This window comes from Calidris pugnax, unplaced genomic scaffold (assembly GCF_001431845.1).
Source record: "Calidris pugnax isolate Ruff unplaced genomic scaffold, ASM143184v1 scaffold171, whole genome shotgun sequence".
NCBI lineage: Eukaryota > Metazoa > Chordata > Aves > Charadriiformes > Scolopacidae > Calidris > Calidris pugnax.
This window is the reverse complement of record NW_015091064.1, coordinates 7,154,613-7,167,180: the sequence shown is the minus strand read 5'-3', so window position 1 is coordinate 7,167,180 and position 12,568 is coordinate 7,154,613. Positions and strand designations below refer to the sequence as shown.

The following is a 12,568-nucleotide window of genomic DNA, read 5'->3' as shown; positions in this document are numbered from 1 at the left end:
AATTTGCCTCTGCAGGGTATGTGTGTTTTTCATCTTCTCTGTGTTCAGCCCATGCATGGCATTTCAGAATAGAAAAAGACCTTTTGGAAAGGTTGAAAAATACCTAGAGATTGAACAGGGCTCTGAAATTCAGTCAAAAAATATGGAAGCACCAGAGGAGAATACTCAGGCACTTGAAGCTCCTCAGAATTTTTGAAGTTTTGCTGGGATTTATGCAACCGCTCGTCATTTGTTTTTATGTCTTGCATTCTTGCGTACTGAAAGTAATGTTACTCTGACATGAGTGGAAGCCAATCTTCTGCTCACTCTGAAATTGCAGGAGGAAGAGAGCTGTGCTTTCCCTGTGTAACGGGCTTTTCTCCTGTACAGCTTGGTTTCTCCAAGCCATTGGGCAGCAGAACGATGATGGATTGTTTCGGTGCTTCATGATGTAGTGATCTGTACAGCAGTAGTGAATGTCAGGCTTCAGCTGTTGTTTGTGATAGATGATGATACTGTTTCAGTTATATTGATCAAAATATGTTCTGTTTGTTTTGGACGATGAAGCTGAACTTGTTATTTTTTATTTTTTTTCTTCTCTGTAACTCATTGCGCTTTCCAGTCCTCTGATGAAAAATATGTGAAGAATGTTTACCAGTGGATGATCCCCTTTCTCCACCGCTGTGAAAATCAGTCCCCTGGTCTTGCAAATTCACTTTTTAAAGAGTATTTAGTAACATTAGCAAAGGAAGACCTGACTCTACCTCTGAAGATATTTCAGAATTCAAAACCTGCTGTAAGTATAGAGCCCTGATGATTCTACTATTTCTTTGGGAGATTCTTATCCCAAAGAGATGAATTCATAAATGGGATTAGTTCATCTTCGAAATCAGTTCATCTCTCTGATCATTCCATTATTCTTGTACCCAGGATTTGTTATGTTTTAGAAAATATTAACTAAAAAGTATTATGGCAGAAGTTATGATGTAATTAAACTGCCCTTTTTAAACTGATTGTTAAACTGATATAATGATGATCTTGACCTACTAGAACAAAAATTATTGTAAGGATTCTTCTTTGAAGTAATTTTATGGTGATGTGTTTAAAGTAAATTCCTGGTGTGTTTCCTTTTTAAGAAAGGGATTTGAAAGAGTTTGATTTCATTAGTATGTTTTCCTGAGGAATTTACTAGCAGTAGAATTGAAGTTATTTCTCCCCTCTCCCTCCTCTTTCCCTCCCGGCTCCCCCACTCCCAAGCCAACAATTCAATGAGTAAGGGTTAAAGTTGCCTTCCATGTGAGTATTTTGTGCTGCTTCTACAGTTTAAATAATTATTCCGGGGCACATAAGCATGGTTTTGCATACTACTAGATGTTCTGAGTGTATGGGGAGAAATCAACCAGTGAAGGAAAAGCACAGCTATTTTATAAATATCGATACTATTGTGCATATGAAATGAATCTGGCAAATGCTTGCAGCACTTGCCTTCTTCTGTCCTGCATTCTCTCCACTTCTCAAATTCAAAAAGGATATAAAGCATACCACTTTTTTTTCCGTTGTCTGCAGTGTAGGAAACCAGCCAAGTTATGTTTCAGGTTGTAATTTCAGCAGGTACTTCATTAAGTTGTTAGCAAGAGACTTTCTAATTCCAACTAAAGACAATTTATTTACTTGGAGTATGCATCTTTTTATATTCAGCAGAAAATCAACTGTTGAATTAGAAACAGAAAACTAAAAATAATGTGCTTTCTTTTCTCGTTAGTGCCAGCAAAAAATTATTCCTGATCAAGACCAGCTTATGATTATGGCGTTGGAATGTATTTATAGTTGTGAACGAGATAACCAGCTCGCTCTCTGTTACGATATTTTGGAGTGCCTTCCACAAAGAGGATATGGGTAAACTTTTTCAGCTAGTTAATTTGTCAATATGTTAGATATGTTAAATATAGTTGTGAATTAATGCTTTAAAAACAGTTGTTAAGTCACTAAAGGATAGGTTACTAGAATATTCTGGCCCTGTCTGCTCATAGATACGCTTGTGCTGTCTATGCATACGTACTCTACCAAATAATGCAGCGAAACATGATTTAAAGCAGTAGCTGAGACCAAGGCTTCTGTGTTAGTTTCTTAGACTTCTATATCCTGGTGAGTAGAGACCGAGTGTTAGCACTGTCTTACTGGTCTTGATCTTACTGGTCTTGTTGGTCTTACTACAGTTAGTGACGTCTTGCACTTGGCTGATAAGCAGAAGTATGGCCTGTGAGAGGGGTCTCTATGTGGAAGACCTATATGAGGGACAAGTAATTTTTGAGAAAGTGATAGCATGAGGAGGAGATGTAGACTGTTCTCCCAATATCTTTTACATGTAGGAAGGAGAGAACCTGAGAAAAGCTTACAGAAGAAGGAAAAAGCTCTGTTCTTGGGAGACTGAGAGACCTTTTAAATTTTTTCTGTCCTTCCAGCAAGAAGCCAACAGTTTTAATCTTTTCAAGCAAACATGTGTTTGATTTTCATCACGTAATGTTTTGAACTGCTAATCTTTATATCTATGTAATATGAATTATATGAAGAAATTACAAGAAGTATGGAGAAAGTATATATTTAATATTAATTGTATAACATCTTTGCAGGCCTGAAACAGATAAAACTAACGCTCTTCATGATCAAGTAGATGAACTGGAACAAATTCTTAGGTATTTAATTTTTCTAAAATAAGTAATGTATTCTTACAGAAGTCACTTGGCATAGCCAAGAGCTTTTTTGTGACAAAAAATCAGCAAGAATATTTATCTTGTTTTTAGTGTTGTTGACAAGAAAATCTGTATGTATTTTTTTATATTCAGAACTTAGACGTTTTGAATGGTTTTAGCTATTTAGATATTATAAAAGATTTTTGGGGGGGGGACGGTATCTGAAATGAAATATCTGGGGAATTTTTTTTGATCTTGATACTTTAATGTTTTGAGGTTCAAAAGCTAAAACCTGTCGTCAGTTTATCAGTGATATGCATTTACCCTACATTATTAATTATTTTTTTTGAGTAAATAATATTGCACTGGCTAATCCATAGTGTTACAGACTTTATGGAGACTGTTTACATGCGTAGTATGTTGTCTGAGACAGCTTTAAGACTGCTGCAGAATTAAAGTGTTGGCTATTCATTTACAGTGTGTCGGAGCTGTTGGAGAAACATGGACTTCAGAAACCTGTTTCCTTTGTGAAAGACACAAAGGACGATGTGGAGGAGGCAAGGAAGCTGATGATCAGGCTGACGAGGCACACGGGTCGCAAGTTAGTATTCAAAGGAGGATGGGAGATAAGAGGGAAAGGACAATGAGAGTCTACCTGCCTGTTTTGTTGCAGCAGGAACTGCAGGTTCAAACGGAACAGGGTGTACATAAAACACATTTGTTAAACCGATAATTAGCATGATTAGTGTTTTGGCTGCATTCTCCATGTTCAGAAAAAATGATGTCTTGTTTCAAACCGGTTTCAATTCGTTTTTGTTCAAGTAAGCAAGCCTAAAAGGCATACTGGCTGCAAAACACTGCAAGATTATGAACAGTAAAAGTTAACATATTGTAAATTACGTCCTTTATGACCTATTCAATTTTATTGAGAGTGTAAGATTTGTAAAGCAACGCTTTCTTTTTTTTTGGTATGTTTTCTTAGGAGCTCTTGTTAATAGGGTAATTTATTGATTTTACGTATTGATTCTACCCCTTATATTTCCAGTATAATTTTTAAATTTTCCTGTTTAAGAACTGCCTCATTTAACTAGTCTTCCATCTATAGATGAATTATTACACGGCTCTTGGCATAAGCAGATAAAAAGACTGAACCTTGGGAAAAAAAGCCATCTCCATGGGTTGTGTGGGGTTTTTTTCTTATTAGTAAAAGTAAACATGCACAGGTTTTATTGGTGATGGTAGGGTAGCTTGGACATGCTGAAAGCTTTTTGAGTTGTAAACCCCTTTCTTTAGAAACGACCAAGTCAATGCCTCTGTAGGAAAAATGTTGATTTTTCACTTACTTTCACTCACTTACTTTGCCAAAATGAAAGCTAATGTCACATGAGAAAATCACTATTAACTGGACTAGCTTGTGTAGCTTCAAGTCTCTTTTTTAATCTTAAAGGCTTAAGATAATGTCAAAAAATCTTCATAGTGTTTTTACTAGTAAAAGGCTTGATAGAGCTCGTGAAGATGTATAGAAAGCTTTGTGAGTAAACAGAGATCCATGGATCCAGAGGGTCAAGAATCTGAATACAATTCCAATTTAAGGAACCAAATAAACTTTCGGGGCTTTTCACCTGTGATTGCATGCAATTGATTAGTCCTTGGAGTTTGCCTACAATGAACAGCATTTTAATGATCCTCAGTTGCTGTTACAAACTTACTTTTACCCAGCTGTTCTTGGATCAGCAGGAAGACAGCACTTCCAACTTTCTGATGTACTACTGGAAGTTATCAAAACCTACTTGGGGGATCTTGATAGAGATTGCTTAAATCCCTGTCTTATCCCAAGAAACCAAACAGAAAAAACCACTTTGGGTACTACATTGTTGTCATCAAAGAATTTTATCCCTCAGGCACAGTTTTAATGTTGTTTAATAGTAAAAGCATTCTGTCTTAAAATCACTTTTGGTTAAAAGTGCAATTATAGATTGAAATAGCGCTTGAGAATGCGTATTTTTTTGGTGATGGAACTGTAGTGTTATCTACTGCTTTTCTTTAAATTTGTTGAGGAAGAGAATACTAAATTTTAAAAATGTTTGTAGGCAACCATCAGTCAGTGAGACACAGTGGAAGGAATTGCTCCAGGATATGTTAGACATGCAGCAGAAAGTATATACATGCTTACATTCAGATACTTGCTATGAGGTGAGTTTCTTACTGAATTATCTCCCAAGTAAGCTACAAATTCTTATTTCATACTGTTGCTCACAAATGTAAATACCTTTTGATGTGTCACATTGCTTGGTTATCTACTGGCTCTTTTGTGGTATTTTTCATTGAAATCAGAAACTTTCTGTGTTAATTAATTTCATCAAAAGCCCCTGTAAGAAATATCCCTGTATATCTTTTACTAGAATTCTTTTTTTTTAATTGGTTCAGCTTCTTGAGACTTTGTGATTCTATGTACAAATGTGTTTAACAATAAACACTTAAAACTAATGACAATAAACAGTCTTTTAGATAAATGTTATCTTCAGCCAAGCATTTCTTAAACATGAAGTGCTGGTTTGATAATATTATCCAAAATCATTAAAGGATTATAGCCTTTCTACTGCTTGCATTGAAGTAAAATAATGTGAGATGAAATATCTAATTTCATTGAAGGAAAAAATGCATAAACCTCAAACCTGTGTCATTGATATTTGCAAAGGACGGCTATGAGACTGTGAAGTGACTTCCTAGTGAAGAAATACTTCAATTTCAAGATGCAATTGGACAGGGTGCTAGATTATCTCATCTATGCTTCCTTTCCCACAAAAGGTTAGAGCAGATAACCTTAGAGATCCCTTCCAACCTGCGCAGTTCTACGATTCATTGATTCTGTTTAATTTTTTATGAAATTTAAAGCCTTTGATAAAGGCCATAGCTGCAATATTTTCTGAAATGATTAAATACATGTATTGCCCTTGATTAGGACAATACAGAGCATGTTTAAAAACTAAAACCAATTCATTTTTTAAAAGAATTTAAATTATTTTGAATGTCTTAAAGTGGGCAAAACTTTGACCTGGAAATAACAGTGACATGTTTTGTGTCAGATGCAGCATTATATTCGTATGCATTCTTTGAAGATAGTGTTGATTGAAACTTAAAAAACACCTTATATGCTCAACTCCTAAATATTTTTAGTTTCTTCAGAAATACAGAATTTCTTTTCATATGTTGCTGGTTGTAAGTTCTTAATACTGAAGTGCCTTTTCAGATTCTTACATCCTATCAGCATCTCAGGATATAGGTATAAAAAATTTCTGATCTCTAAGTCATACTGAAAAAGACAGTTAATAAGCTTTTTTCTGCGGGAAGCAGAAGCAACTAGCTAGTAGTTAATTTAAGCTTTACTTGAAGAAATTGTGGAAATTCTGTCCTTGGTAGAAGTTACATTTTGCTGCTGGGACCAAATATATTCTTTTGACTTCAAAGACCCTTTTATTCAAAGCGGTTGGTTCCATACAATGCAGATAAGCGTCCTTGAAGCTGCTGCTGAAGATTATTGAATTACTGTTCTTTGTTTTAGATATTTACAGAAAGTCTTTTATGCTCAAGCAGTATAGACAATATCCACTTGGCTGGGCAAATGATGCATTGCAGTGTTTGGTCAGTGGATTTACCAAGTTCATCAAAAGGGAAGCCCCAGTACCGAGTCAGCTATGCGAGAAGTATTGAACTGGTGTTGGCTGCTGGCAGAGAATATTTCAATTCCTCGACGAGTTTGACTGATAGCTGTATGGATTTGGCCAGGTATATTTACAATTATCCTATACGTAAATACATACTGCTCTTTTAATTGAAACTTGAGTTTTATTTTCCTTCTAACGGGGGGAAATCTTAGTAGGTTTATCTCTCTTAATGTGAAATTACATGGTAAGAGGAAACAGTATCTTTGGCTTCTGTAAGATTTTTTTTTTTTGTGGTTGTTTTTTGGGTATGGGGTTTTTTTTCCCGCCTTGCTTTGTGTAGGTGTACACTGTTGCTGGAACGATCTGTTACAGAATTCAGGTTGAAGAAGAAGAAGAAATATGCAATATCCAGAGCTCTCTGTGGATAAGAACATTTTCCACGTTATGGCATTGAACCACAATTGTAGGCACCAATTACTGTCATGATAGAAATTAGCATTTTGCTGATTTGGTAATTTGTTTTCTTACATTGATCTTTCCCAATTCTGATAGTTCATTTAAGGCTATCTGTCTCTGTTTATTCCATTAAGAAATAAGCCAAATAATTCTTCAGAAAAGAATTCAGGTGTAGAGCAGCCTTGGAGGTTGCAGTGTGGGTATTCATTCTTGAATAGATATAGATATGGAATTACTTTATTTTACAGTTTAGATGCAGTTTGTTTTTACCTTCCAGTATATGGCAACACCAAATTGCGGTAGTGATATGAAAAATATTTCTCTAAATAATTATATACTTAAGTACATATGTCTTCATTGTCTTTCATTAAATTAATTGCACATCTAAATTCTAGAGAGTTTAGGCAATGTTCTAATCATTCTTATCTAGATGAAGAAGATTGTGGCAATCCAAGCAGAGAATTTGGTTAAAATGTTTAGCCAGCTATAACAGAGAAATAATGCCAAACATTTACAATATGTGTTATAGAACTAGTAACATTTCTGACATTTCATAGACACAGGAGGTTACTCGTTCTGAGAAATAATGCCAAACATTTACAATATGTGTTATAGAACTAGTAACATTTTTGACATTTCATAGACACAGGAGGTCACTCGTTCTGGTTTGTTTTCTTTTGTTGTGTTTTTTGGGCTGTGTTTTTTTTTTTTTTACTCACAGATAAACTTTTTGCACAAAATTAAACTTTGAATTTATTCAACAATCTTCAGAAAAAATTGTTTCCTTCCTATTTAGGTGCTGTCTACAACTTATTGTAGACTGTCCAAGTGCTATTCAGGAGGAGCTAGATCTCATTCGTGCTCTTGGCTACCTTGAAGAATTTGGGGTGAAAATATTACCATTACAAGGTACTGCATATTTTTATTCTTTGTATGATTACTTGAATCACATAAATAAATAATCATGACACATAGTTTGCTGTTGCATGAGTAAACTAAAGCGTCTGTTCCCAGCCTCAAAGATCTTTACAGGCACATACTAAAAAAATGGATTTTTTTTTTTTTTTTTAAATGCTTTTCAGTTTATCATGAGATAAGAAAGATGTCTGCATATGCAATCTGTGTTTTGGGATTTATTTGTAGTAGGACTTTTTAATAATTAAGGTACTGACTGTCTAAAGCTCGTGGTAACTTCAGCAGAAATAGTTTGGGCTCACCTTTCATTTGCAAAATAGTCTACATTTGCTTATGAGCTTTGAAATAAAGGGTGGGAGAGAGGTATTTCATGCGTAGGCAGTTCTCATGTCTCCAGTGGGCTGTTTCATTTTGAAGTATATAAAACCCAGTGAGAATGGAAGTGACCTTTTACACGGTATTTCTTCTAACAACTTGTTTAAAACTTTAAATCTGTTTTGGAGCTCTGACTCCAACGGTACAGAAAGTTGTTGGACAGAAGTTCGAAAGAAAGGATGATTATGGACAATGACATAAAGTGGAAAATGGAGTATATTGCAGTATATTTTATTGCTTGTGGATTGTGCCAAGCTAACTCACTTCTTGAAGTGGAAGAAATACAAGAGAGCTCATCTACCTGCCATTCAGTGAAGCTTGAATGTATGGTGTGTGGGCAACTATGTGAAACTGCACGAGCGCTGGTACTGAAAATATTCTAAAAGTACCTAGCTTTATTTTCTTCATCTTCTTTAGTGCAGATGTGAAGGTAGCTCTTAAAAACAAACAAACAGAAAGTGGAAATAGAACATTGCATTAGCAGTAAGTGTAATACGACTGAGCTAAATTAATTAGCGTATGTGAAATCATGCCTGTAGTATTATTAATCATCTTGACTTGTCCTTTCTTCAGTATCTTTCATGTAAATCAAATTAATCTAATAAGATTAAAATTACGTTTTAAAGTTCTAATGAAAGCCTTTAAATGGTCAGTTACTTTGATAGAATTTCATTAAAATAACATTAAGGATCATTTATTTTCACAGTAAGAATTAGCAATAGACTTTTATTTGCACTTTTATGTTTAGTTTTCTGTAGAGCTTCCCCCTGCCTTGTATTTTTAGCAAACTCAGCAGTTAAGGTTGTGAACTGCTGTTATGGTGTATTGTAAGAAAATATTGTTTGGAGACTCGTTATTAACATAAGAGGTGAAGAGAAGTCCATGTCTGTTGAAAGTGTTTGATCCATGGTATTATTTTAGATTACTTTCAGTTATGTTAGATATTTCAAAAAAATCTTGCTTATACAGTTGGTGTATGAAAATATTTTACTGCTGTGTACTAATACATGTATGTGATAGAATATTAAAAATGAACTAAAAGTGTCACCTTTTCCTGCTTCTCCATTCTTAATTCATTTAATTTGATTTCCAGAACTTATTAAGAGTTTTCATTATGTGAGTGTTTCTTTGCTGCTACTGAGAGACCTAATATCATATGTTTGGAGCTCAGTATGCTAATGCAGACATTAATGTCTTGCTGAGTGTTAAGTGGAAGATCCACATGCTGTTCCTCTGTGTTCTGAGAACCTGCATAGTATGAAAATGTGACCTTCTTAAAGCAGCAGTCTGAAGTTATCCACTCGCTGAAAAGAGCACTGAAATAGGTTCACGATATTAAATTATACAACTCAGGTTTATGTTTAATTCTCGGTAGAATATTTTGTGAAACACAGTACTAATTATGAGCTGCTCAGGATATGGTGATTTGCAGGCTCTCCCTCCACTTGCTCAGAAAATATTTATGCAAATTAAAACAGCCTGAAAATTTTACCTATGACTGTTCATTCAGTCTGTGATGTGTCCTGTCCACCCTAAAATAAAATGTTGCACGAAATATTAGTTATTTGCAACATGCTGAATTAAAGTTACTGTCTGTTTAAGGAGATTTTCTGACAATGTTGCAAAAATGATATTAAAAAAAAAATATCCATATAAAGGCATATGGCTAGTCATATAAAGTTACTGTCTGTTTAAGGAGATTTTCTGACAATGTTGCAAAAATGATATTAAAAAAAAAATCTATATAAAGGCATATGGCTAGTCATACAAACTTAAAACATTGAGTCTGAAAACCTGAAATAAGTTTTTATTCAGGTGAATCTCCATCTTCTTCCTCCCTTCCTAGCCTGACCTGCTAGTGATTGGGGCTGGATATATTGTAGTGTTGTTTTAACTTTCTGTTTGTAGGTATAATTGAGGATCTGCCTGCAAGTAACTTTAGTTTTCAGGCTGTGTTTGCATTTTTGTAATCCCTGGCACTCTTTCTGGGTCTGCATTGTTTACCCAGAAACACAGCCGTTGTGTTCACTCGAACAGCCTCTGACACCCGTTTTTCTTCCAACAGTGCGTTTGTGTTCGGATCGACTTAGTCTCATCAAGGACTGCCTTGTTCAGATGCCAGCGAACTATAAGCAGTCTGCTAAGCTCCTGGGACTTGCAAATTTGCTAAGGGTTGCAGGTAAGCTGTGTTAATAAAACACTGAATTGCGATGCAGCATGCAGTTGTGTCATGCTGTGGGATGTTTGAGTTGATCATTAGAATGTGCGTTCAAGGATATCGCTAAAAAGTCATCTGGAAGAGCAGTCATTAGGGGGGGTAGTGAAATATTTTACATGAATGAAATATTTTATTTGGAAAACAGCTGATCTTGTCAGCTGCTCTGATGTTCCACTAATACCTAAAATGAAAGCAACCTTGTCTAATCTGGATTTTGTGTAAAAGCTTATTTCAGATTGCAGAAGTTGTGGCTGAGAATAATTTGTTTTACGGTTAATTGGTAGTACTAAAATACCAGTAAATCTTATTGTCTCTGTCAAATAAGGTACTATAACGTAAATGAGACTATTATTAATTCAGAGGGGAAAAGTTGTCATCTGTAATATACAAACTTAGCTGTTAGACTTTTGTCTATGCTTTGTGTATCTCCTTTGTGCACTAAAAATAACAGGTTAGCTTGAGTATTCATCTGAAGAGCTGAACATCTTCAAGGGCTGAATCCTAAGTATATTAGAATTTTTTTCCCTTTTTTTTTGATAGGCTATCTAAAGTGTCTGGCAGACCTTTTGATTTTTGAAAAAATACTTCATGAGTGCAACTGCAAATACAATACTGCTGCATTTTTATGATACAGAAATGGAATTGAGAAATATATAATATGAAATAGATATTCATATATCGTGCAGCATGGTATATAAAAATCAATATATTGCTGCTTTGTCACTGATGCATGCCTGGCTAGTTTCTTTCTATTTGTCAAACCATTTAAGAATATGTTGCTATGTTTTCAGGAAGCTTAGTACTGGCAATTTTTGCATAGTGTTATATGTAGGGTTGGGTGAGGTTATAAACAGGAGTACAGAAGTTAGAATGTTGACCTCCTGAGATGCCTAGATCCTACAGAAAGGGATTGCTGGAAACGTCGGCGTGACTCTGGTAAGCTCAGTGCTTTTGTTATGTAGCGCTACTACTTGAAAGATGGCAGAGGGGAGCAGATGGTACCATGTTAGGTACCTGGATTCAATCTACATACTTGTTCATTTTACATGTAATCTGTACTGTAGAAAAACCAGAGTGACAGTCTTAACTTCTCTTCTTTTCTTTGTTTGCAAGACTTTTTGAAAAAAAAATCTCCATATTGGTTTGTAAGACAAGATTGCTGTACAACTCTTTCTCTCTCTCTTCTCTGCTTCTTCCCACACCAAGTTAAAAACTGTCAATTTTTCTTCTTAATACTCTGGGTTCTTCAGGCTAATGCTGATGAGTTTTGCTTTACCTTCCTTTTGTATCTGAATGTTTCTCTTTGTAGAAGAGAAAGAAAAGCAAAATCCACAGCGTGTCTGTGAAGCTTAAAAACACAAAGTACTTTTTCCAGTAGTGTTCTCCTAGTGCCTTGCTTGTAGATGAGCATCTACAGTGCCCTGGTGTGTACCTTTGACTAGGGACCAAACTCGTGGCTCCCATCTCCGGAGACTGAAAGATGAGGGGAGTGTGTATTATTAACTTTATGGAATTCATATAGAGCTTGTTGATATGGTAATGTCTGCGTGCTGGTGTTACAAACACAGCGGCAATTATTGAGGCACCACTGAAAAGAGAGATTTGAAAGAAAAATAGCCTCCTGATTTTTCTCCTCTGTGTGGTTACTGGGCTGGAGAAAACCAGAAGACGAATGTGCAAGGTGGTTAATTTTTAAGCAGGTGAGTGAATTAAAAACTGCTACTTATGCTACAAATTTCATATTTATTTGAAGAATGCTGGGCTTTCTGACTTTAAAGCTTAACCTTGAGAATAACTCTAATGGTAAGTATGGAATTTTAGTAGTAAAAGTCTATTTCAAGAGTGAATCTTGGTAACACTGGCTTTTCTTGTCTCTTATGCTAAATAACCAACTTGGTTACTTTCAAAGTTATTTTTTGGTTATAGCTTAACACTTATCTTCTTGCTACTTTTTCCTTTTAAGTATTTCCAATAGTGATTTTCTGTATTGGAGATTCTGATGTGGTGTGGGTTTGTGGGGTTTTTTGCTGCTGTTGTTGTTTTGTTGGTTTTTTTTTTGTTTATTTTAATAAGTAGTTTTAAGCTTTTGTGATTCAAACTCCTGTGATTTTACTGTCACTGAGGGATGACTTATCTAGAAATACTGTTTTCTGTACGTACAGGGTATTCATTTATAAGCAAGATATGAATTCAGTATAAGAATGCCATGGCTGTGAATTTTATCTAAATGTATTTGTTGGAGGAGATGGGCTATGGAAAACAGGTTTCTT

The 12,568-nt window shown here is 35.1% G+C and overlaps 1 protein-coding gene across 1 annotated transcript in view; it reads left to right on the top strand.

The window, feature by feature from the left end:
• Positions 1 to 12,568, top strand: part of NBAS (neuroblastoma amplified sequence) — a 180,092-nt gene that overhangs the window by 45,865 nt on the left and 121,659 nt on the right. Inside the window, exons 25-32 of the mRNA XM_014956881.1 lie at positions 602 to 775; positions 1,742 to 1,875; positions 2,610 to 2,672; positions 3,148 to 3,270; positions 4,760 to 4,862; positions 6,232 to 6,455; positions 7,587 to 7,699; positions 10,146 to 10,259. Of these exons, the coding sequence (XP_014812367.1) occupies positions 602 to 775; positions 1,742 to 1,875; positions 2,610 to 2,672; positions 3,148 to 3,270; positions 4,760 to 4,862; positions 6,232 to 6,455; positions 7,587 to 7,699; positions 10,146 to 10,259 (1,048 nt within the window). The remainder of the gene's footprint in view (positions 1 to 601; positions 776 to 1,741; positions 1,876 to 2,609; positions 2,673 to 3,147; positions 3,271 to 4,759; positions 4,863 to 6,231; positions 6,456 to 7,586; positions 7,700 to 10,145; positions 10,260 to 12,568) is intronic.